This window comes from Hemicordylus capensis, chromosome 3 (assembly GCF_027244095.1).
Source record: "Hemicordylus capensis ecotype Gifberg chromosome 3, rHemCap1.1.pri, whole genome shotgun sequence".
NCBI classification, from domain to species: Eukaryota; Metazoa; Chordata; class Lepidosauria; order Squamata; family Cordylidae; genus Hemicordylus; species Hemicordylus capensis.
In genome coordinates, this window is record NC_069659.1 from 314,398,449 (window position 1) to 314,425,413 (window position 26,965).

The window sequence follows — 26,965 nt, forward strand, 5'->3', positions numbered from 1 at the left end:
TTGCCAGGTTAGAGGGTGCGGGAATGAAACTTCTCCTTTTTTTTAATCTGGCAAGAATTTGCTCTAGTGTTGATCCATTTCCAAACCCCAGGGTTGCCTAGCCAGGAAGAAGTAGAACAAGAGTTAATCCAGTGTCATGCTAAGATGCCAGAATGTGATGGAAGCTTCCCAGCAACAGGGCTGGCTCCAGGTTTCAGGAGGCCCTTGGCAAACTGCCTTCCATGGGCCCCTCCTAGCTGGGTGGACTCTGAGAGATTTGCTCTCCCTCCATCACACAAAGGCTATGGGCACAGAGGTGGTCTTAAGATTCAGCAGCAGGGCCAGTTGATGGTCCTAGGCTGTCAGCAGATACCCAATGATGCCGACCTGTATTAACAGCCCCATCCGTCACCAAAATGTTTTTAAACACACTGGCTGACATTCCAACTAACACTGTGTGCATACTCCTAAGAGTAGCGCTTCCAAGGTGCAAGTACATTGGTGTGAGAGTGCAATGATTGTTGCCATTCTCCCTGTGCTCCAGAAACACAGCTGGATCCATGGAAATATGTCCCTGAGGGCTGTGCAACTTTCTGTCAGATAGCACTTCCAGGTCATGGGGAGAGAGGTGCTCTTGCACAAATGCACCTGTGCTTTGGAAGCACACTGCTGCCAGGAGCACACACACAGTGTAAGTCAAGATATCAGGCTAAGGAACTTACTTTGGTGTGGATATGAATAAGATTGCACCAACTCTTTCATTCTTAGGAACACAGGAAGCTGCCATATACTGAGTCAGACTACTGGTCTATCTAGCTCAGTATTGTCTTCACAGACTGGCAGTGGCTTCTCTAAGGTTACAGGCAGGCATCGCTCTTTGCCCTATCTTGGAGAAGCTAGGGAGGGAACTTGAAACCTTCTGCTCTTCCCAGAGCGGTTCCATCTCCTGAGGGGAATATCTTACAATGATCATATGTGGTGTCCCATTCATATGCAACCAGGGTGGACCCTGCTTAGCTAAGGGGACAAGTCATGTTTGCTACCACAAGATCAGCTATCCCCTCCAGACCAGCTCTACACTTTTTTAGTATGCCTCCAAATTTCTAGGGTAAGAATGTACTGCTCTAGATATTACACCTTTTTGGATGGCTAGCAAATAATCTTTAATTCTAGATGAATAACCTTGATCTTACAAAGATTCTTACAAGAAAATACTGGCCTCAGTGTAGCTAATACACAAACTTTTAAGAACTTGCAACAAATACCTCTTTCATGTGGCTCTGCTGCAGAATATTTTGCCACGAAGCCATTTCCAGCTGTATTGGCATCTGAAATCATTTGCACCAACATCTTATTGCTGCTGGCCACAAGAGCACCAGGTTTGAAAGTGCCACAGAATCTGCCAAGGCGCTGTCCATTTGCATGGCCACTGTACACATCTACAAAGTCGTATCGGCATAAATTATCACTTTCCAAGTCTATGAATCTGAAGGAAAGAACAACTACTTTCCCTTCAGGCACCTGTAGAGAGAAGGAATTCTAGAGCTTAGTGAGTCATAGATTATAATCCATTCTCGGTGTTACCATCTATATACATTTTAAGATACAAAAATATACCATGTCCTTCTCAAATTCATTTTCTTACAAACCTCCCCAATTCTTTTCTTTCAGTTTACACAAATAAGAAACTCTGTTCCTCCCTCAGTTCCATATTATCTCCAAATTAGGAGTGTGCATGGAACCGTTTTTCTGTGTATATGGGGTGGCGGGGGAGAATAAAGAATAAAAGGAAGAGGATGGTTCCCTATCCCCAAAGAGATCACATTCTAAAAACCAACCCAAGGAGGAACCCTGTGCTGGGGCTGAATAGGGACAGTTGCTCTCCCCCTGCTAAATATAAGATAAATACCACTCCAAAAGATGTCCCTTGTATAATACAATTCGTATCATACACATTGTTTGGTATTATGGCTGTATTATAGCGGTGATTTTCTGTTTTCCAATTATTTTTAAACAGGGTTGTAGTAAGAGCAGAAGGTTAAAATGCAAAACTGCATGGAGATTAAAAAGCAGAAAGAGATAATGGCTGACATCTTCCATGGTAATGGTGCATATGTGCAGGCAAAAGAAATCATATGCTCAGTGCTAGTGGCCCCACTTCTGAAGCAGGGGTGGGGGCAATTTTTGCTGGTCTCTTTCCCCAGGAAGTGCTTTGTGCATTATTTTCAGGGGCCTACTTCTGGGTTGCATAGAATATTTCTGAGGGAAGGAGTATCAACAAAAACCCTCCCCACCCGCCATGCTTTAGAAGCAAGATCACTAGTTCTGCACACATGGGGTTTTTTGACTGCAAGTGCGCACCATCAGTGAGGATATCAGCCATTAACTTTCTCAGCAACAGAAAAAAATTAATAAGAATAAAGTATGCCATAATCAAACCATAATGAGTATTGTCTCAAAGTACTACAGAAGCTGCCAAGATACCTCACAAAAGTCATATTGGTCTGTATAACTAAATAGTCTAAGAAATTTCACATAAACCTCTAGCATGTGAACTTAATATATTAGAATTTTAGTGATATGCTCAACATATTTGGTTAATGTAAGCCAACACCCACATCAAGTAAATAAAGTTATTTTACCCAGTTAGCCATGCAGATTTACATCTTTCAATGATATTAGTTAATTCAAAGATATACTATCTAGACAAACTGGTATACTGTGAAGAAGAGGTACTGTAATGTGACATACATTCTACAAACAAAGTGATAAGTGGAGCTGAATGCAAGCAAAACTTGGCAAAAATCCCCCTTTGTGCTAGGGAAAAATAGCAAAGGACAACTGGGCTGCGTCAGACTCACAGGAGTTCTGCCCAAATACTTTGTGCAGCATAGGAAAATGGAAGCAAGGTCTTTTTAATTTAGAAAAAGGGATAAGGGAAATATGACAGTTTTATAAAATCATTTCCCCCTTTTGAATCAAGGTGGAGTTTTATTGTTCTTTTTCATGAGCTGCTTCATGAAGTGAGGTATAAATGTTTTAAACAAATAGAAACCCATTTGGCTGTTCCATGCGAACATTGTTTCCCATCATGGAGGATATACGGCAGGTCAGATGTATGCCACAGATGCTTCATTAATGCATCATCACTGCATTAACTTGGAGGTCATTGACTTGGAGGCTATTTACATGCCTGTTATAGGCATACAGTAATCCTAATTCTGGAATCTGCTTCTTTAAATTAAACTAAACTTAAATTTATGGTTAGGATTCAAGGAGCACCATGTGCAAGAAGAGAGTGCTTCTATGTGCAGATGGGAGGGACTGCCATTTCCCCCCTTTTGGCTGCATCAGATCTTTTTGCTGCATCAGAAGCTGCTCCAGAGGATCTCCAACTCTCATGGAAAGTTTGTGGAGAGGCACATAAGGGGCTGGAAGTGAATGAGGAACAGAAGAGCTCTGGTACACCATGTGCAGTCTTCTGGATCCCAGGCCATACTAGTATCTGATTCTGGATACATTAAAGCATGTGCATGATTTTATTCTACTAAGGATGCAAATCTGAATATACTGAGGCTGTTCTCATGAGCAGCCTAGCCCAGCCTTATGTGGAGCGCTGGGATCTGTGCGGCCAGCTAAACCTTACTGTTAAGCCCGGCTCTTAGCCGAGGTTAAAGGGAGCGAGCACTCCCTTAACCTGGCTGCCGGGATCGTATGCCTCCTTGGGCTGCACGCAGCCTGGGTAGAGACAGAGATGGGTGCCTAGAGCACCTGTCTGATGGGGGAAATCTCCAATGCACCACTAGCAGTGCATTGTGGGATTCCCAAAAGTTGCAGCATGTTGTCCCAGCCTCTGGAGATCCCTGCTGCTAGGTGCAGCGTGGATTGTCTGGAAGTGTGGTCCACACTTCCAGCAACATTTTCGCTGTCTGGGGGTGGGAAGGTAAGTTTGGAACAGCCTTGCCTCTGTGTGCACGCCTGTGTGAATATCCGTATTGTCTTGTGGTTTTTCTCAAGCATTCTCTGCTGTGTATGTTAATGACCAAGCTTAAAAGGCAACATTACTCATACATTTATCTGCTACACAGAGCCTTTTTGCTTGGCCTCACTGCAGAGCTGTAACACTTTAGATGGAAAAGAAGGAGGAAAGATTATAAATCAGCTGCAGGTGTTTTCTCTCTCTTTCTCTCCCACCCTTTCTCTAGGGAGAGTGAACCCATTTTTCTCTTTCCAGGGAAGAGAGGGCTATTTTTTCAGTCAAAGCTACCGAGATTTTCTGACTATTGTACATACACAGTTAGTCTCTCTGTCCCTAGTAGTGCACTGAATGCAAACAACTTCACCAAAGCGGTTTGCAAAACTCCAGCTGGAAGAAGGGGCAATCAACCCTCTCTATGGCAATGGGAAAAGCCATGCCAGAGATTATTAGGATAGGAACTGAAAATTAAACTGCTATTTTCATAGGCTGACATCCAGATGAAGGGTGCACCGGTGCTGTCTAAGAAGCACAAGCATCCTGATGGCTTCACAATTTAAACACTGCTAGTTCTGACGTGATGTGAGGTGCGGGGTGGGGGTGGGGCTTAAGCTCTTCCTCCAGAAGAGCTCTGTGCCACACAGACGTACATCCCTGAGGGCTGAGCGACCCCTGTGGGCAGTCACTGCTGCTTAGTTAGTCAAACACATCAGGAGCACCACCATTTCTCATTTAGCACTGGCACAATGATTGATTGATTGAGTGCCGTCAATTTGGTGTCGACTCTTAGCAACCACATAGACAGATTTTCTCCAGATTGAACTGGCAAAATGCCCTTGTACAAATATCAGCCACCAATGCCTTTGTAGAAATCTGACAACCACAATTAGAATACTATGTGCCGTTCTGGTGACTACCTTAAAGAGAAAATCTTAGAACTGGAAAAGTTGGAGGAAAGGGCAACCAAAATTATCACAAGGTCAGATATATCCCATATAAGAAAAGGTGAGAGCATTTGGGGCATTTTAGTTTTTTAAAAAAGATGACTAAGGTGGGACATGACAAAAATTTATAAAATTATGTATGGTTCAGAGAAACCATTGCTACTGACATGTTCCCGGGCAAAATACAAAGTGCTGGTTAAAAACCCTAAACAGCTTAGGCCCTGGGTATTTAAAAGAATACCTTCTCCGCTAAGAGCCCTACTACCTATTGAGATAATCTGGAGAGATCTATCTGCAGCTGCCACCAGCTCATCTAGTGGCTACTCAGGGATGGGCCTTATTCATTGCTTCCCTGAGATTTTGGAATGTGCTCTCTGCTGAAATAAGAGCCTCCTTATCACAGCTGTGGCCAGCTGTGTACGTTTCTTGAGATGAACGACCTCAAAACAATGGTACATATGTTGGTAATCTCCAGACTTGACTTCTGCAATACGCTCTATGTGGGGCTGCCTTTGTACATAGTCCAGAAACTTCAGTTGGTACAGAATGCGGCGGCCAGGTTGGTCTCTGGGTCATCTCGGAGAGACCACATCACTCCTTTGCTGATAGAACTACACTAGCTGCCAATAGGTTTCTGGGCAAAATAACAAGTGCTAGTTATCCTCTCTAATAAAAGCCTTGGTGTCCGTCCGTGGACACCCAGGTGTGTGTCCGTACCTCCCTTGGCCGTTCTGGGCATGCGCGGAGTGCATGCGCAGGACGGCCGAGGCAGAAACAGACAAAGGGACCAGGCGGCCATGTTTGTTGCTTTGCCCGGCCGCAGAGTGGACAAAGGCGGCCACGGGGAGAAACTTGGGAAGAGATGGCGGGGGAAACTTGGAAAGAGGCAGCCGGGGAAGAGGCAGCGGCGGCCACGGGGAGAAACTTGGGAAGAGCCGGCGGGGGAAGAGGCGGCGGGGGAAACTAGCCGAGGCGGCGGCAGAGGCACCACCTCGGCCAGAGGACGCGGCGCGGCTGAGGCGGTGGTGGAGCCATGGCCGAAGCCTGGCCGCGCCGCCGAAGCCGGGCGGGGGAAGAAGCGGTGGGGGAAGCCAGCCGAGGTGGTGGCGGAGCCGCCGCCGAGGCCTGGCGGTGCCGCCGAAGCCTGGCGGTGCCGCCGAAGCCGGGTGGGGGGGAGAGTTTGGGGCCCTTGCCTGGCCGGGGAGACCGGCCACAGCATGCAGGCTGGCGGCGGAGGGAGGGGGAATGGTGGCTGGGGGCCCGGAGCGCCACGGGAACTCCAGAGAAATAGAAGAAATGCGGCAAGAGAGGTTACGAGGGGGAGGCTGGGATGGAAAGGAAGAGAAGGGCCGACGAACTGCAATTCCCCCCGATGCAGGGGGTCGCTTCGGCTGAGGAGGGCCACGCAAAGCGGTGGGAAGAAGAGCGAGCGGGCTGAGGGGGCGGCGGCGGAAGGTATGTGGCCGACAAGGCGGAGGTGCTGCTGAGCTGCGTAGAAGGAGTGGCGGCAGCAGGCTGCGAGAGAGAGAGAGAGAGAGACCGTCGTTGGGGAAGGTGGGGCTGGAACAGACCTGAAGGAGGGGAAAGGATGGGGGCTGAGGCTTCTAACTGGGGGGCTGGGGTGATGTTTCTGGGGTGGGTGGGGGAGATGGGCAGGCAGGCTAACCTCTGGGTCTCAAGTGCTGCTGCTGGGGTCGAGCCCCAGGGAAGAGCTCTAAAACAGGCTCCGTACTAGCGCCCGTTATTTTAACGGGTTTAAAAACACTAGTAACTTATAAAGCCCTAAACAGCTTAGGCCCTGGGTATTTAAGAGAACATCTTCTTCATTATGAGCCCCACCGCCCATTGAGGTCATCTGGAGAGGTCCGTCTCCAGTTGCCGCCAGCTCGGTTGGTTGCTGCCCCGAGACTTCTTGGTTGCTGCCCTGAGACTGTGGAATGTGCTCCCTACTGAAATACGATCCTCCCCAGCTCCAACAATTTTTTTTAAAGCATTTGAAAACCCACCTCTTCACCCAAGCTTTTTCAGCTTTCTAACTGTTTAGGTTTTAATCTGTGGTTGATTTTTAAATTGTTAAGTTTTTGAATATGTTTTAACTTGTTTTATACTATTGTTAACCGCCCAGAGACGACAGTTTGGGGTGGTATACAAATATGATAGATAGATAGGTAGATAGATGAATGATTGGAGAAACCTGCAAAGATGTTGCTGCCACATCCACTGCTTAAAAGAATTGGGGCTTGCTTTGAAGTCTGCAGCAGCCATGGGATGGACCATTAGGGCGATGGTACACTGCACATCATGTCAACCCATGCATCTCACAGGAGATGACACAGGACACACTAAAGATCACGGATATGATTTGCCAAAGCTATGGTAGAGCCAGAAAAACTGGGAACTCTGTTTCCAACATTCAGCTCCATTGTCTATACCCCATGCTGTCTGCTTTTAAACAAAAATCTGTACACACATACATGACTGAAATACTTTGCAGAAAACCAGATCATGTCACTTTTTTTTTTTAATGGACAATTTTCATGGGCAGATGTTGGCTTGCTTCCAAAAATGCTATTACTGAATGTGCAGAAGATTTATTTTTGTGAGTATAGAAGGGCCTTGCAATTTTTGTGGTAATATTTTCTCACCCAAATATTTACTTATACTGCTCTCTCAGGAGTATAAGAAAAATTTCTATCTGGGTTAGCAAACCTCATCAGAAACTAAGCTATATTTCAGATGTTGAATCCAGCTATCCAGGGTCTGATTACATTCCTATTTGATGGGAGAGGATTATGCCTCAGTTCAATGGGTTAAGTTAACCAATTTAATGTTCCATCTATGTGCTTGTCAGTAATGATTAATTTCCTTCTAATCTGCCCATGCTCCAATGTCTGGAGTATGTACAGACAAATACTAATCAGTTCAACATTTCACATATATACATCAAGTCTCTTCTAATACAAAAGCAATAAAACACATCTTACAACCCTTTGTGAGGCTGAAGTTGGTTCCCAGTTGGTTCCCAGCTCCAGCTGCATTCACAACAGTATAATAGACATCTAACAGTCTCAGAACTTTTTCCAGGGGTGGTCCTTCCATGAGGCAGGGTGAGGCAGCTGCACAAGCACAAGTGGGCAGCAAGTGCCAGCCTCTTGCCACCACAGATGCCAGCTCACGGGCTTCCCTGCTGACTGCTGCCACCACACCTCCTCACCCCACTGGGACATGTTGATCATTTTCTCCTCTGTCTCTCTCTGGGATGTGCCTCTTCTTTTCCCAGCGTGAACTAGGAGCACCTGTCCTACCACTACCTGTCTTGATGGGCTAGTCTGAGAGTGCTTTCATACCACTGCTGCTTCCTTGGCAGCATAGCCTGATCACTTCCAGCAGCTGCTTGCAGAAAGGGGTAGGTGGGTGTTAACTTTTGCCTCAGGCAGCAGTATTGGACTGCCCTGACTCTATCATTATATTATTGGCAGAGATTCCTTCCCACAACTTGCTAATGTACTGTGGGTTTTTCCTATAATGGAGCTAAAATTTAACATCGCTTTTTGAAGTTCCACAATAGCAGAGGTTCACAAAATGTCAACTCTCTAATTGATGCCTGCATATCAAAGCTAAACCTCTACAATCAGAGGTAAACCTCTACAATTACATCCCACAATTAATTGTTGGACCATATAGACATCAGGGAAATTATTTTTCTATTATCTATGTTTAAACAGATCTGGCAGAACAAAAGATATTTTGGTTTATTATCTCTCATCTCAGCCTCCCTCCCCTGTCAGTTCTCAGTACAATTTAAACTTCCTCTGAATAAAATGTAAAAAGTCAACAAATTCCATCCAGTTATTTGACATACTGGCTGCTGTCTAGCCTAGAGTTATGTGCTCTGAAGTCCCATGGCTTCTAGCCATGGTCTACAGTCAGGTGTGTATTACCTGACTGTACAGTCAGGATAGGAGAGCTAGTCTTATGGTAGCAAGTATGACTTGTCCCTTTAGCTAAGCAGGGTCTGCCCTGGTTGCATATGAATGGGAGACTTGATGTGTGAGAACTGTAAGATATTCCCCTTAGGGGATGGAGCCGCTCTGGGAAGAGCAGAAGGTTCCAAGTTCCCTCCCTGGCATCTCCAAGATAGGGCTGAGAGAGATTCCTGCCTGCAACCTTGGAGAAGCCGCTGCCAGTCTGTGTAGACAATACTGAACTAGATGGACCTATGGTCTGACTCAGTATATGGCAGCTTCCTATGTAATTACCACAAAAATTGGTACTGGGCACAAGTATTCATTCACTGACATAATCCATGGTTCAAACGTCTTCAGAAGAATTTGCGGTGGTGCTGCAGCAAAGCTAGAAGCAGCAGCACTACTGTAGAGGGCAAGCAGAAGTTAAGAGCATTACAATATATCTTCCAATTGTCATGAATGGGAAAACATGTGGTAAGGCTGGTAGCCCTACTATCTGTTCTCTACAGTGGTACTGCTGCTTCCAGCTCTGCTGCTGCTGCAGCATTGCAAGTTCTTCCAAACTGCATATCATCTTGGCCAACATCTTAGAAAACACAACTTTTAATTTTTTTGTTTAAAATGAAGATAGAAAAGTCAGGCTTAAAAGTATATGAGCAGTACCTGGAGAAAGCTCATGTGATGATATTAAAACTCTGTAGTGTGCCTATGCAACTAGGAATGGAGACAAGTGCTCAAAGCATTTCAGTGTTAGCAACTGCTGTACTAATCCTGCTGAGTTCCAACAGTCATCCGTAAAAGTGGCGATGGAATGTGAGAGTGCCACCTATGCAATAAAATCCAATCCATGTGATTGATTTCCTTCATCAAATCCAGTGAAACTACACAGTTTTAGTCTATGCATGTTGGATTTTATACATGTGAGAGGCATCCATGTTCTGTCCTTGCGGGGAAATATGGGGACAGGATTCTGGATGGGCAGAAAGTATAGGTGTGACTGGTTTCCCTTCCAGCAATGAGCCGAATCAGGAAACAAGTATCATCTGATCCAATACAAGGAGATGGTTGCATTATCTGGAATTAAACTGCAGCTTCACACAATATGCACACAATTGCCGAAAAATGCTCCCTCCAGAAATGAAAATCTGTTTGTATTTAATAAGTTATTTTTCCACCCACACCCCAAAATCTGTAAGCACTTGATTTTTCAAATAAATATCTAACATTAAGATGCAAAATGCATTAAAGCTCTCTGGTCTAGGGATTTTTTTAAAAAAAATCCTTCTTGTGACCAGCCTTTTAATGGAATTCAGCTCCTGAGTATATTAAGTTATCTTCTTAAAGGACGATGATAGTCTTGAATGCTATTTTTATATCATATTCTTATACATTGTATGTACTGAGTGTTCTTAGATTACTCAGCGTAAATAACTGAAAACTGCCAAGAAGGAGATTATGTTAAAACCATTGGTATGTGATGCTTTGTGGTCTACAAATTGCTATAGAAGAGACAGTAACCGTAACAGCTGGGGTAGCAGCACAGTTCAAGGGTTGTATGAAGGCTGTAATATAATGTGCTGAATGACCAGCTTCTATAATTACAGAAATAGAATGACCAACTTCTATAGTTAGATAAATCAAAGACTGAACCTCTTAACTGTAATGCAATATCTTTTCATTCGACTTCATTAGTAAATCAATCACAACAGAATCTTTTCTAAAATTTATTTTACTACTAAATTCCTGTAAACTTACTACACTGGATGACTTTGGATGACTTCATGGAGGAGAGGTCTATCAATGGCTACTAGTCAGAGGGCTGTGGGCCACCTCCAGCCTCAAGGGTGTGCCTCTGAGTATCAGTTGCAGGGGAGTAATGGCAGGAGAGAGGGCACGCCCTCAACTCCTGCCTGTGGCTTCCAGCGGCATCTGGTGGGCCACTGTGCGAAACAGGATGCTGGACTAGATGGGCCTTGAGTCTGATCCAGCAGGGCTGTTCTTATGTTCTTATGTTCAGTGTTGTAACTATTAGGTTTTACCTCATTGCACCCTTTTTAACCCAAGATGGGAAGTCCACACTGCAGTAGTGATCCAAAGATATCACATGTGCACCTTAGAATGAGTTTTGTTTTGCAGCAGCAGTTGCCACGCCTTGGAAATACACTTTTTAAAAAAAATAAACACCAGCTTGTCTTTTAGGCAGTGAAAAACTATGGTTCCAAAAAATAATAAATGGAACTCTGGCTGTGCAAACTGCACCTTTCCCCAATGCACACATGTGACCTTCTTTGTATTCCTGAAGAACAGTGTTCCCTCTAAGGTATGTGCGTGTGCTCACACATTTCCACACGTTTTTTGATGTCTGCTCAGTTAATTTTAGATCCCACTCAAGTTGAATCAGGAAGACTCCATTCTGAATGCATGTGCACACACACTGTCTTGATACTGCTGCTCAGAACAAAACTCATTCCACACACAGATGAAAAAAATTAGAGAACACTGCTGAGGAATATATTGAACAGCTTGAATGTTACTTATAAGGGAGTGGCAACAAAAAGTGCCACTCCCTTATAAGTGTGATAACAAAAAGTGACCTGACAAAGGATGCACACTTCTAGAACATTGTTTTAGATGCACATTTCTAGATGCAAAAAGGGAATTGTTCACTGATCATACGCTTATCAGTGTTTCTAATTATCAATATGCTTTACTTGTGTTTATGAAGTTTATGGGTTGGTTTTAAAATATCTGTCAGATTTGCCAAAATATGAAATAATATGAATCTACTTCCTTCCTCTTCGGGAATAATTGCAAGATGCATTTAATTTGAAACAGCCAACTGACCTTAATTATGTCCCTTTCAAAGAAACAATTTCCAAAGATATGAATGGGCTAAGCAAAGCTTCTCTTGTCAGCCAGTACTACTACTGCCACACCGTGTATTAATGTGCCACTTCACATTTTTGCCTGTTTTCAGGTGTTCCTGGATTAGTGAGAACTTACAATACTAAACTAATGGCAGGTACGGATTCAAAACTTTTTCTGGTCTGGAAGTAAACCTCAGTTTAAAAGTTCTGTCTTAAAAAAACCTCTGACTATAGAATGACTACTGGTCTCCTGTAGAAATTGTTACTATGGGGCTGAAAAGTTATGACACTCCAGATATCCAGTTGATTCATAAAGAATTACATGTTATCCTCAATTATCCCACTAGACAGTCTTGTAAGGAATTTTAGAACGGTTTACTAGAGGTGGCTCAGATACAGATCAGAGAAACATTGAGGCTGTTCTCACACGCAGTTTAACTTGGGCTAGGGCCACCCAGCCTGGGTTAGGCTGTGCATGAGAACCTCCAGGATTAGGCCCAATCCCAGAGGAAAAGTGCCGCAAAGCCCAGCTTTTAAGACCAGCTCTTAGCTGAAGTTGAGTGTTTCCTTACCCCTGACTACCAGATCATGTGCAAACATGGGCTACTTCCAGCCTGGCTGCACACAGAGACAGGTGCCTAGAGCGTCTCTTAGGGGAATCCCCCAGTGAAGCTCATGTGTCACACACTACATTGCAGGCTTTCATGGAGGCTGGGACAAAGAGTCCCTGCCTCAGATCAATCCACTCTGCTCCATGCTGCATGAAGCAGGGCTGATTGTGTGGGAGCGCAGAGCATTCTCCCACAGAGCATCGAAGGATCATCTGGGTGGGAGGCAAGGTTTGGGAAGCCTTTCATCTGCCCACCCGCCCAGTAGGTTGTGTGAATGGCCCCAGTATGTACCTAGCACAGCGAGAGGAAATGCAAGTTGATTTTCACTAACGTCAATGGATTCCCACTAAATCCACTGCTTGGAATTTTGCGGCTTGGAATTGCCCAAAATCTTTCTGTATTTGGAGGAAGGCCAAGCTTTGTAGACTGACTGACTTCATTTAAAACAATTCAATTAGATCATTTGATAAATGTCTATTCTCTTTCCTCTTTTACCTCCAAATTTGGCATTTTGTGAACAACCAGGTAGCATATGGTAAAAGAAGCCGTTCCTCCATCACAGCTGTTTGAATCTATGATTCAACATATTTACCTGTATTCAAAATGTATGTTGTCATAAATTTATCAAATATTTATCTCACTTGGGAATGACACACTTTTCTCCTTTGTTAAGGCATGGGGAAATGATTTGAACAAGCATAGGATAAAGGAAGGTATGGTATTTTGGCTTTCAATACAAATCTATAATTTCAGGATGAGGTCCTGAGCCACCCACTGGTATACTTTGTCAGTCAGGAAGTGCATTAAATATATGACTCTGGGGAAGAGTTGTGGGCATCTTGGGACTTACTGCCACTTACAGCGAGAGAATAATATATATTATATATTTTGAAGAACTGGTTGATTTGTGCAAAATAAAGTCATACTTCCAGATCACCTACAGAGACCAAATTTTGCATACATAATCCTGCCACTGAAATTAGCTGAATGCACCATTTTTCAACATTGGAATATGCTCTCTGAAAATTTAAATACTTTGTTTGTACTGTGGTTTTTTGAAGAAATTTTAAATATCATCTTCCCAATTACCTACAGATATCAACTGTTGCATGAATAACCCTGCCATTAAAACTAGCCGAATGCACTACTTTTTACACCAGAATATGCTGAGGGAAAGGTCTACATTATTTTGGGGTAATTTTAAAAGAAGAAGTTCTGAATATAATCATCAGAGTTTAACTATTATTATCCAAACAGATTTTTAACACTCAGTAATCAGATCGACAGGTTGCTTACCTGTAACTTGGGTTCTTCTAGTGGTCATCTGTGCTCTTACACGAATGGGCTTTGCGCCTGCGCAGAGAGACCACTTCGGAGCTTCCAAGCTAGATTTCTCAACTTTTGGCAGTAACCCCGCCCCCTCAGTATATAGGCGGCTGCGTGGGCTTCCCTCTCCAGTCTTCTGAGTCCACAAATCTGAAAGAGACTAGCAGAAAAGACATGAGAAGAGGGGAGGATGGGTGGTCATGTAAGAGCACAGATGACCACTAGAAGAACCCAAGTTACAGGTAAGCAACCTGTCGTTCTTCGACGTGGTCTCTGTGCTTTACACAAATGGGTGCATAGCAAGCTGCACCCATGCCATGCTCACCTGGAGGAGGGATCAGGCAAAGATGGATTGCAACACCACCCTACCAAATGCCGTGTCTTTTCTCGCTTGGACATCCAGGGCGTAGTGCTGCACAAAGGAGTGTTTTGAAGCCCACGTAGCCGCCTGACAGATGATGTCCAAGGGAATGGACCTGTCAAAGGCAGTGGAGGCCGCGACTGCCCTCGTTGAGTGTGCTTTGATGGAGGGTGGCTTCTTGGAAAGCTGGTACGCCAGAGAGATGGCGTGAACTACCCATCTGGATATAGTCTGGGTAGAGGCTTGCTTGCCCTTATTGGGTCCAGAGTGAAGCACGAAGAGAGAGTTGGAGGTGCGGAGAGCGGAGGTTCGATCTACATAGAAGGCAAGTGCCCTGCAAACATCGAGAGTGTGGAGGTGTTGCTCGGCATCAGCAGACTGCTCAGAGAAGAACGCAGGTAAGGAGATGGGTTGGGATCGGTGAAACTATGTGACCACCTTTGGCAGGAAGGCAATATCCGGTCTAAGGACAACTTTTTCCCTGTGGAAAACCAGGTAAGGCGGGTCCACCCTAAGTGCCCTGAGTTCACTGAGCCGCCTGGCAGAGGTGATGGCCGTGAGGAAGGCCACCTTACAGGACAGGAGGTCCAAAGAAATAATGGCCATCAGTTTGAAGGAAGGGTACACGAGGGAGGAGAGCACTAAAGTCAGTCCCATGCCGGGACCATAACTGGCGGGTCCGGATAAAGGTGGTTAAGTCCTTTGAGGAAACGCTTGACCATAGGGTGCTGAAACCACTATGGTGTGGAAGGCAGGGAGTTAGCCACTATGGCCGTGAGATGTACTCATAAGGAAGGCATCTTAAATCCTGTCTCCTTGAGGGATAACAAATATGTACAAACATGTTCCACCGAGATGAAATGTAAGCGAATCTCCCTGTCCTTTAGAAAGTTTTGAAAACATGTCCATTTATGTGTATAGGAGGCGACGGTAGCCAGTTTATGTGACGCATTGACTATTCACTGCAGATCTATGGGCAGGTTGGGACTATGTGTCAAGCCGTGAGGTTCAGGCGCTGTAGATCTGGATGGAGGAGGCAACCCCCTTGCAGCGAGAGGTGAGGCGTGTGTGGCAAGTGGTGGTAACGGTGGTCGGATAGGCGCAGGAGGCGGGGGAACCAGAGCCTCCTGGGCCACCAAGGAGCAATTAGTATGCAGTGCGGGCGGTCCTGGGATATTTTCTGAAGGACTCGAGGAAGTAGGGGAATTGGAGGGAAGGCATAGACTAGGAGTCCCATCCAAGTCATGGCAAACACGTCCCCCAGGGAATTGAGTCCAATCCCAGACCTGGAACAATATCGGTGGCATTGCGCATTTGTCTCCGACGTGAAGAGATCTATTTCTGGGAGGAACCAGCGGCAGGAGAGGGAGTGGAGCGTGGGGGAATGTAGTCACCATTCGTGTGATGTTGTTTGAGTCCTGCTCAGCCTGTCCCCCATGACGTTGTCCTGGCCCTGAATGTAGACCACCAGGGGTGTGACGCCGTGGCGAATGCACCAGAACCAAATTTCCATGGTGAGGAACAGGAGGGAGCTGGAGGATGTGCCTCCCTGCCTGTTCAGGTAAGCTTTGGTGGTAGTGCTGTCCGTCTCGATCAGGACATGAGACCCCACTACCAGAAGGAGGAAAGCTTTTAGTGCTTTGAATATAGCCAGAAGTTCGAGGTAATTGATATGGTGGGAGGCCTCCTTTGGGGACCAGATGCCGTGGATGTTGTGATTGTTGGCGTGGGCACCCTGGCCATCCATGGACGTGTCCGTAGTGAGTAGGAGGGCATGACGTGGGGGCTGGAAGGGAGAGCTGACACAGAGGTTGGCAGGGTCTGTCCACCATAGAAGGGAATGTGGGACCCGAGGCGGGATTTTTAGGGTATAGGCAAGGGAGTCCTCGTGTGGAGAGAACACTGAAAGGAACCAGTGTTGAAGACTCCTGGCACGTAGACGGGCGTGTGGAAGGACGTAGGTGGTGGAGGCCATGTGGCCTAATAGGTGCTGGATTGTCCGTGCATGCTGACGTGGGTGGTAGACAAGGTGGGAGGATAAGTCCAGGATAGCTTGAATCCTGCGCTGTGGTAAGAAAATTTTTGACTGAATGGAGTCGAAGAGGATCCCCAGAAATTCTATCGTCCTGGACAGACGGAGCTTGGAGTTTTCATAAGTCACCTGTAGACCCAGGTTAAAGAGGAGGTTGATGACCATGTGTAGGTCGCTCAGGAGGGACTGTGGGTTGTTGGCTACCACGAGCCAGTCGTCAAGGTGTGGAAAAATTTGAATGTTCTGTTGTTGCAGGGCCGCTACCACTGGAGCCATACATTTGGTGAACACCCACGGCGCGGATGCCAACCTGAAGGGTAGGGTGCGGAACTGGTAAGTAGTGTCCGCTATCTGGAAGTGGAGGAAACGACGGTGCTGAGGTCTGATAGTGATGTGATAGTAGGCATCTCTGAGGTCTATTGAGATGAACCACTGATTCTTGTGCAGGAGGGAGATGATGGTGGGAATGGTGACCATCCAAAACCTCTGGTATGTGACGTAGGAATTCAGCTCCCAGAGATCCAAGATGGGGCGAAGGGAGCCGTCTGGCTTGGGTACTGTGAAGTATCAGGAGTTGAAACCTGGGGATTGTGGACCAGTTCTACTGCACATTTGGTGAGTAGAGAGTTTACCTCTGCTAGAAGAGCAGGGGTGGCCGGAGTGGAGGATTGTATGGTGGGGTGGATGCAAACTTTATAGCATAGCCGACCCTCATGATGGTAAGATCCCAGGAGTCCGAGGTGATGTTCTCCCAGGTGGAGATGAAGGGGGAGAGTCTGGTGCCCCATTGGGGAGGGGGGTTCAAGTCACTGTCTTTTAGTTTGGGGTTGTGTTAGAGTGTTGCTGCTGCTTGAAGCCGGTGAAGTGGGAGCGCTTTCTGTATGGCTGGTACCTGGCAGAGTGAAAAGACTTGTTCTGTGGTTGATAGAAATGGGGTTTGGAAGAGTATGGCTGCTGCTGCCATTTCTGAGATTTATATGGCCCGGATAGGATTGTTGAAACCCCATGGAGTAGGCCGTGTTGCGAAGGTTTTGTACTTTCTGAAGTGTATCGTCTGTCTTCTCTCCAAACAGGGATGAGCCGTCAAAGGGAAGATCTTCCACCCTGGATCTAGCGTCGGGGGTAAGGCCGGAGGACCGGAGCCAGGCGTGTCGACGAAGAGCGACAGAGTTTGCCATCATCTCAGCAGCTCCTTCTGTTGAGTGGCAAATTGCATGGAGTTCCTGCTTTGAGACTTGCGTGGCTTCACGCAGGAAGACTTTTGTAGGGCCCTGCTGCTCTTCAGGCAGATGATCTAGAAAGGGAGCAATATGGTCCCACAGAAAGGACTGATATCTGGTGTAGTAGGCCTGATAATTTGTAATTCTTGTTAATAAAGAGGATATGGAACGCCTTCCAAATGTGTCCAATTTCTTTCCTTCTTTGTCGGGTGGGGTGGAAGAGGTGTACCCACGAAATTTAGAGAGTGAAGACTCTACGATGGAGTCAGTAGAAGGGTGCTGCTTTAGAAAGGAGTCATCCTGGTCAGCTGAGGCATGTACCTTATAGAAGGAGTCAAGTCTTTTTGACATCTGGGGAAGGGAGGAAGGCTTAGTCCAGGAGGCCTTGGTGACCTTGAGGATGGACGGGTTCAGGGGAAGCGATACCGAGGGACGGGCATCGTCTTCAATCAATTGAAATGGGGGTCTGGTTCAGATTTATTCCTCTGGGATAGTTGGACTCCCAGAGAAGCTGCCATGCGGGAGACAAAATCTGTGTATATTCTGAAATCTTCCGATGGAGAGCTGGGTCTAGGCTCCATTAAAAGTGTAGGGGGCAAGGAGCCCAATGATATCCTGTCGGACAAAGACAACTCTGGGCCTTCATCTGAGGATGAATCCGACGAGTCACTCGAGACCGGAGGAAGAAGGGGTCGGATTCGAAGCCGAGTAGGCGTCGGTCTGGAGTCTGGGGCGATCGTGGCCGTGGCTGCCTGCACAGGGGAGTTTCTGGGTTGAACCCGTGGTGGGAACAGAGATGTGGTTTGAGGTGGAGGATGGGAGGGAGAGTTGCTGTCCCCGAACTAGGGTTTGGTATCGAGGTCGGTACCGAAGAGGACTGTATCGCAGGGCGGGGTGAAGCAGAACGTCAAAGAGGCAGTTCTGTGGTGGTCGAGGCCCGGTGGTGTTGATGAATCTCCTGGTGTGCGTAAAAATAGTCCACCTCCTCCTCTACTTGATGGGTGTAGCGCTCGTCAAGGGCAGCTTCGAGCTCTCGATTGTTCCACCAGCAGGGTTGCTCCGGAGGAAGTTCCTCGGGTTCAGAGTCCTGCTCAGACTCGTATGCGGGATCGTGAGGACTAGATGCGTAGACTACCTCAGCATCCAGGATGATTTCCATCTGAAGTGTATGGGATCGATGTTCGGTATCGTACGTTGATTTCTGCTTTTTCTTAACAGGCTCCGTAGGAGCACAACGGTCCTTCTTTCTCTTTTTCTTTTTAGCAGGTTGGATGGAACGTGGCTCAATGAGTGCCGCTGTCGAGATCGACACTGCCATGGAACTCCTCAGTACCGAAGTCGAAGCCCGAGCCACAGGATCGACCGGTACATTAGTCTCTGGAGTGGCTACTGAGATCCCCGGTGGGGACAAAGCAGGCTGTAAGCCCCGGGCCGAAAGAGAGGCACTTGTTGAGGCCTGCATGTTAGGCAGTTTGTCCAAGCCCGAACACTTGAAGGCTTGAACGAAGTCGAGACGCTCGGTAAAGGCTGCACAGTGTGGGCAAGAGCCAACCTTATGGGCCTCGCCCAGGCAAAAAAGGCAAAGTTTGTGGCCGTCGGTCGAAGGGATCTTAGATTTGCAGCGACCACACTGCTTGAATTTTGTAGTCTTGGCCATAGGTTGGAGAAGTATCAGATAAAAAACAGAGATGAGGGAACCGTAGCACGCCGGGCCCGAAGGCCACAACGGGACGGCGAACCGAGAGAAAACCTCGAAAGAGGAGGGGGGGTGCCATGGACGAAATAAAAACGCTAACGAAGGGGAGCACTGAACAAAATATAGGGTAAAAGTGGTAGAAAGTTTGTACTTAGCAAAGTGATCTAGCAAGGAGTGCTCAACGATGTCTCTTCTATCGCAGACGAAGAAAGACTGGAGAGGGAAGCCGGTGCAGCCACCTATATACCGAGGGGGTGGGGTTACCGCCAAATGTTGAGAAATCTAGCTTGGAAGCTCCAATGTTGTCTCTCTGCGCAGGCGCAAATCCCATTCATGTAAAGCACAGAGATAACGTCGAAGAACAAAATGACATCATGCCCAAGATAAGAACTTTCTCAGGTTCAAATGTACTGTTATTCAAATGTATCATATATAGTAATTATTCAATAAAATTAATAATGTTTGAAATCCTACAAATTTCACACTGTTCTTTTACTTCCCTTTTGCAAGCACATAAAAAAAGTGCTAATAACATTAATATACAGGTGGCCCTCAAATAGTGGTTTTGCCCATTCTTTGGTCACCTCTGTGTATATACCAATTTAGTTATCACATCACAAGTGGTAGTTTCAGTTATTTGCAGTTTTCCACCCCACTAACTAAATTGGTATACAGTTTAAATGTATACAACTAGCACTCAGGGAGATTTAAAGAAGCGGCACAAGAGGCACAGACCGCTCCATCCATTCTCACCATTTGTATTGCTTCTTTAAACTTCTCCATAAAGTTTTTCACCCCTGGCTTTTAGCTCGTATCTCCTCCAGAATTGAGGGTGTGTGTCACATATCGGCCAAATTTACCAAAGTCCTTGCGAGCTATCGGGGAGCACTTTATACACAATTTGGGTTTTTTAGTGCACATTAGAATGTAGCCCAGTTTGAAAAGGTAAAGGTAAAGTGTGCCATCGAGTCAGTGTCGACTCCTGGCAACCACAGAGCCCTTTGGTTGTTTTTAGACAGCCGGGCTTAAAAAAATAAATCCACTTTTCGCGTCCTTTTTTTTTTTGCAACTTTGAACTCACAGTAAAGCCTCACTCAGAACCTGCAGTAAAGCCTGCTGTCTGGGAAAGCTCCATGAGTCAGCTGAGAAGTGGGGAGAGTGTGGCTATATACACTTTACACTTCCCCATGATTCTCAGCTGACACACAGGGAAAGTTTAAAAGCCACTCTCCCCACGCAGGCTGCTCCATCCACTCTCCTCGCGAGATCAAATTGTTTAGCTAAGGAACCCAATCCAGCCGCTCACCACCCGCATGTGCGGCACAGCTTGTTTGCCCAAGCTTCCTTCGTAAGAAGCATGAGACTAGGTCCCACTCTCATTGGCTCTTGGGCTGTGGGGGGCAGGGCTTATTGCAGGTGAGGGCCCGGAACAGCATCTCCCTCAGCAGTCCTCCACACCCTGGGGGTTTGGGGGGTTAGGTAAAGCACTCCAATATCAGTTTCCACAAACATTATCCCCACAATATTAGAGGCCTCCTGGATTTCATTTTGTGAATTTTCCCAGCAGTGTAATCTATACAGAATTACTTTGCCCAGTCAACAACAGGTCTCCCCTACTAGTAATTCAATATAGTATTTCTAGAGAAAAGTTGTTATAACATGTGGTAAGATAATTATCACATTGATCTCAGTTCTGTCTTATTGTTAAATTATTATGATAATCAAACTCCAGTCTATAACCATAAAAAGCTTTTAGCTGTTTTATTATTTGTTGTAGCCAAATTTTTGCAGCTCAACTATGGAAAGGTCAGATGCGACTCACAAGGAAGTATTGGCTCTTAACAGCGTGGGAGGTTCTTACCAAGCATAAGCTGACATTTCAAATGGAACTGGCTAGACTGTCTAATATGAAGCAAAATTATTTGAATTTTTGTTGTCACCCCTGTTGTAGACGATTGTATTATTTTCTTTAATGTCTTAAAGAATCAAACAACTTTATTTCTTATTTATTTATTTATTCATTCATTCAATTTTTATGCCGCCCTTCCGAAATGGCTCAGGGTGGTTTACAATTAAAACAGAAACCATTAAAACCAATAACAATTAAAACAGAAATATAAATATAACAATTAAAACATCTTTAAAAACAATTAAACTGTCTGAACAATTAAAACCCTGAAAACCAGGTTAGCATAAAACAATTAAAACTAATTAAAAACCCTGAAAGGCCAGGCCAAACAGATGGGTTTTAAGGGCTCTTAAAATGTTTTAAAAGGAGGCAGCTCAATACTTTCCCAGTGCAAGTCGGACGTCAGAAGCGGGGAGCATGTCTGGGACATAAGGCAAAACCCCTGAGGTTCTTTGAACCCATTCACTCAATGGTGGCTCCACTCCTGAGATATATACTGACTGATATGATGTGCAATGTACCACAGATGGTTCTGCACTGCAGCAGTTATCTAAAACACTGCTGGTAAGATTGAGCATTTGCACTTATACGATGCTGCAGCAATTATTTCCTTTTATGTATCAGCACAAGAGCACTCTGTACTCATTCACTGTTCCCTATCCATATAGTCCACATGCACCAGCATTAAAACCTACATTCCAAATATAGATTCTAATTTAAAGCAAGAGGTCCTAGTTCTATTGTGGTCAACAGCCAAGCTCTCATCAGAGATAAAAGTTAACTGTTAAATTATAACCCATTTGCAACTCAAGTTAAGGATTTTTTACCACTGATCTATTTTGACAAGATCAGATTCATTACTTTTAGTCCTCGCTGATGAATTGCTGACATGCTACCAATTTTATATCATTATTATTATTTATTACTATTTATTAGATTTCTATATCGCCCTTCCAAAAATGGTTCAGGGTGGTTTAAAGAGATAAATAAATGAATAAATAAGATGGATCCCTGTCCCCAAAGCAATGGCGGAGCGGGACCGCCAGCAGCCTGTGCTGAGCCCGACCCCACCCCCACGTCTGACATCAGGCGCGGGGGCGTGGTCTGGCTGAACGGAGCCTTGAGGCCCGGGATGGGAGAGTTGCCCTTTAACTGCCGAAGGGGCCACGTGACCCCTTCAGGAGCCACTTAGGCTGGTGCTGCATTCGCAGCGTGCAACCAGGAGCGGCTCTTCCCTGCCTTTGCAGGGAAGAGCCGCTCCTGGCTGGCGCTGTGAACGCAGTGCCAGCCTTTGTTTAACTTCTGAAGGGACCACGTGGCCCCCACATGGGAGCTAAACTAGCCTCCCCGCATCTGACGTCAGACGCGGGGGGAATGTCGGGGCCGCGAGTCGGGGCCCCTGATTGGTTGGGGGCCCGGGTTCTTTGAACCCATTGGCCCAATGGTGGCTCCGCCCCTGCCCCAAAGGGCTCACAATCTAAAAAGAAACACGAGATAGACACCAGCAACAGTCACTGGAGCTACTGTGTTGGAGGTGGATAGGGCCAGTTACTCTCCCCCTGCTAAATAAAAAGAATCATCATGTTGAAAGGTGCCTCTTTGCCAAGTTAGCAGGGGTATCATGGGCATCCATCACCTGAAACAAAGGGCCAGCAACAGAAAAGGGTTGCATGCCATTATTGCAATGTGATTTGTGACATTAGAAGTTCTTACTGTTATCTTCCAAGTACATTTGCTGTTTGGAGGATAGACTCCTGGGAATCCTTCACTCCCAATAAACCCAGATACTCCTGTAAGTATTCCACCACATTTAAAAGACCTAGGGGGGAAAGAAAAGTATTACTTTTGAGATGGCATCATAAAGAATAGAGTATAATATAATATATCACAGGGTTTGGTTCCTCACCCGAGATTTAGTGTCTTTTTGTAGATAAATTTAATGCTGAATGCTCTGTGTAGATAACAGGTACACTAATTATTGACCTTAATGTTTTTAAAATTTGCAGCCATTTATCTTTCAGATTGGAGAAGGGGAGAGGGAGATGATGGTGTAAAGAACTCAGGTGGAAGTACAGATTGTAATGAGAATCATTGTAATTGATCACATCTCCCCCCGCCCCCAGTCTTTTCTATTTTTCTTATGTTTTTCTGTTTATATTATGGATAAAATAATAATAATTTAAAAAAAAAAAAGAATGGATAGAGTGGCTACCATCTAAAATGCCATTGACAAAAGGTACAGAATATCTGTGAAAATGAGTGAAGCTATCTGTAGCTATTTGAAATGTCATGCAAACTGCCAAAACAACCCAACACATGTAATGTGCACATTTATTATTGATCAGTTTGGACTATGCTACTGGGGGCCAAAAATGGAATGCCTGTGCTGGTTAAGTAGCCTCTGAGAAGTTACTGAGTAGCCAACTATATTTCAGGCAAAACTATAGATTTGATCACTGCACCCTGCCCCTACCAAGGGAGGAACACCCAAGAAATGTGTTATGCAGTTTCCTGGTAGCACATGAGAAGGTAGTAGTAACAATATTTCATATTTCCCCAAAGTCAAGGTATTTCATCCACATCATCTCAGTAATTCTGATAACAACCCCAATATTACCATCATTTCTATTTTACACATGGGGTGTATATACTGAGAAAAATGGCTTGCTAGGGCTCTTTAAATGCACTGTAGTGTGGCTGTTGCTGGCCTTAAATTGCCCCATCTTTGCACTTTACTTAAACACTGCACTAGTGGCAGTTAATAAGCATATAGCACTGATGGTTACTGTTTTCCTGGCACTTGAACCTTTAAGCACATGTAATGTATGTAATTTGTGCTTTATGTAATTTGTGCTTTAAAAAAAAGTTCGAAATTCTGTGCCACATTAACCCAAAACCTGAAGCAAAAAAGCTGAATTCTTTGACCCAAATGGTTATGAAAATTAAATAAAATTCACATAAGTGTTCCTTGTTTCATAACTTATTCTGCTTCATGGAGACAGCCAAGGAACTATCAGAACACTGAAGCACCATCATGAACTATGAAAAATCCCACTGAACCCTGCTCTGGCTTCAGAAATTTAACTAGACATTGCGTGTACATTTTCAAGTCAAACTCATATGGACTAGAAACTTGATTTGTTTTTTTAAACGTCAGGATTCTCAGGATACTGAACCCAGTGCCAATACTATATTTGTGTGGCATCTTGGGATACACACAGCAGTCCTATAACCCTACCTGTTTGCCCAGAAGCTCAGTGGGCTGAGACTCTACTCTGTCAATGATAACATAATACTAATCTCAATAATGAATTAAAAGTGTATTGCTATAAAACTACATATGGAATAAGACAGCACATCGGGGTGCCAGGGAACAGTTCTAACCATGGTGGAGAAATGTACAAATCATGTGTAGCTATTTAAACAGAAAGTTTTGAAATGGACTCTGGAGATTTATGGAAGGCTGTCAAAGAGTCAGTTCTTATATAATGAGAAAATGAAATATTAAAGATTCACAGCTTAGAGGGAAGATATATTATAAATGCTGTGCACAATTTGTTCAGGTAATGTGAAAGAAAGGATAACTCTTCTAAGAATCTGTTACAATAATTGGGATAAAATGAGCATCTGTTGTATCAGAAAACAGAGCTGGCTTGGACACAATCAGATCTATGCCTTCAATCTGGAAAGAAAAGGCAAAATAGCAAAAAGAACCCAATGGGTGGAGTAGCCATGGCAAGGTCACTGGACAAGCCTCACCAGTGACTCATCTCCATTTAACTTGGAACAGGAGATGACACAAGTGTGGAAAAGTGTTGACTAATGCTAAACGAAGGAGTAAACTAGATCAGTGATCTTCAATCTTCCATAGTCTGCTTTTTGTTTACTACAACCCATTATATAGTTCACCTAAGTGTTTTAATTTAGAAAGTAAGGGTACAGACTCAGGATCCCTTAAGGTGCAATGCAGAGTGAAGGCAGACAGCCTTAGTCCAACAATGCTTCTCTTTGCACAGCTTTCTTGCTATGATTAAGCAAAAAGGAGTATTTTTTTCTAAGCAGCATGTAACTAAAATCAAGAGGCTGTAAAGGTCAATCACCATCAGCAATTTGCTCAGCTGGGCAGATGGTACAGAGTTTAGGCTTACATCATCTTCACACTTGACACCAGAATATACTTCTTTCATGCTTTTTGTGGGATTTGTGTGGAATAGGAAGCAGGACAGACACATTTTAAAATAACAAAAATGTCCTAGACTAGCATTTCCCAACAGTACCACAGGACACTGGCCAGGGTACCATGCTGACTCGCTTGGAGGCAGCTCCAAATGCAGGCTATTTAAACACCTCACTTTTTGAGCCAACTCACCTCATAATGCACTTGGTAGGACACATCCCTCCTGTTGCATATGTGTTTAACTACCACCTCCAAAGTGGGGTGTTTAATCACCACCTTTTGGAGCAAGCTCTAAATAAACAAACAAATAAATAAATGCACATTGGTGAAACTGACTAGCCCCATAATGCATTGGGAAGGAACTGACCCTCCTAATGCACAAGGGAGCAAAATGGCCCAGCTTTAAATATCCTGCTTTTGGAGCCAGCTTTAAACAAACAAACAAGTAAAATCATGTGGCAGCTTTTCTACCACAAAAAAGAGAGTCTCTGTGGGAGGCCAATATGTGCCAATTTTGAAAATTTATTTAGGTGTGCCACCAGATTAAAAAGGTTAGGAAACACTGTTCTAGACAACGGACGGCTTCATATACCATAGGACAAGAAAGTAGTAGAAAACCACCAGTTCCCATTGAGTACATGCTTCTGGTACTGCTGCCACTTCCATGTCATCTGAAGCTGCCAATGCTGGGTGTAGAATATCAGGTTCCCTCCTCTGCCCGACACCACTCACTCAACTTCAAATGCTGTGTATGAATGGTGGGTGGTAGAGGGGACCTGACATTCTCTACCAGGGACACTGATGAAAATATATATAAAAGAAAGAAAGTGCCACGTTCAAAAACATTTATAGAATATCTTTGGGCCTTGGATAAAGTTATAATGGAGCTTTCAGCAGCCCCATAAGTGCACTTGGGGGGTGCTGGGGTGGCCCAGAGTGAGTGGTGGTGTAGTGCACATAGGGTGCCAACCACCCCCATGGGTTTCTAACCCATGGGGTACAGGGTTCTGTTGTTTCTGAGGTATTGAGTGTGGATTCTATGATAGCAAATGAGATTTCTAATGAGACACCACGAATCCACTCTAATATGCTATCATAGAATCCACACTCAGAATACCTCAGAAACAACAGAACCCTGTACCCCATGGATTAGAAACCCATGGGGGTGGTTGGCACCCTATGTGCACTACACCACCACTCACTCTGGGCCACCCCAGCACCCCCCAAGTGCACTTATGGGGCTGCTGAAAGCTACATTATAACTTATTATGAGGAAAAACCTTAAAGACACGTAAACTTCAACAATTAACCAAAAATCAGCCCTCTGCCCAAATCCTTTGAAAAAATTCAGGTAGCTTCCTTGCCCCTACCTGGCACTACCACCAACCCCACACTGCTCTAGGCCACCCCTTTCCCCCCGAAGTGAAGCTATACATTTGTTGACACCTCCATGCTTCTTTATGGAGAAAAACCTTAAAGACGTGTAAACTTCAAAAATCACTTAAAAATCACCCCTTTGCCCAATTCCTTTTAAATAATTCAGGTAGCTTCCTTGACCACCTTGGGAACTACCACCCACCACACTGCACTCTATGACACCCCTTTCCCCCAGACGTGAAGCTATACATTTGCTGCAATCCTAATTATTCTCTATGAGGAATTCAAAAATACTTTAACAATTCACCAATAATCAGAGGAGTGTCCAATTGCCTTGGGATTTTTTGGGTGGTAGGCACCCCTGTCTGTCTACCACCCACCCCGCTTTTGTGCCCCTAGGTGCTCCACAATAGGGGATATGGACTGGTTCGTGTCCCATTTTACTCTATAAGAAAAATAATTAAAAATATTTCAAATATTCATAAAAAATCATAGGGGTGTCTGATTGCTTCAGGGTTTGCA

The 26,965-nt window shown here is 45.0% G+C and overlaps 1 protein-coding gene across 1 annotated transcript in view; it reads right to left on the reverse strand.

Moving 5' to 3' along the window:
• Positions 1-26,965, reverse strand: part of PCOLCE2 (procollagen C-endopeptidase enhancer 2) — a 57,341-nt gene that overhangs the window by 25,738 nt on the left and 4,638 nt on the right. Inside the window, exons 2-3 of the mRNA XM_053305347.1 lie at positions 22,603-22,708; positions 1,245-1,500 (exon numbers count right to left, since the gene is read on the reverse strand). Coding sequence (XP_053161322.1) covers positions 1,245-1,500; positions 22,603-22,708 — 362 coding nt within the window. The remainder of the gene's footprint in view (positions 1-1,244; positions 1,501-22,602; positions 22,709-26,965) is intronic.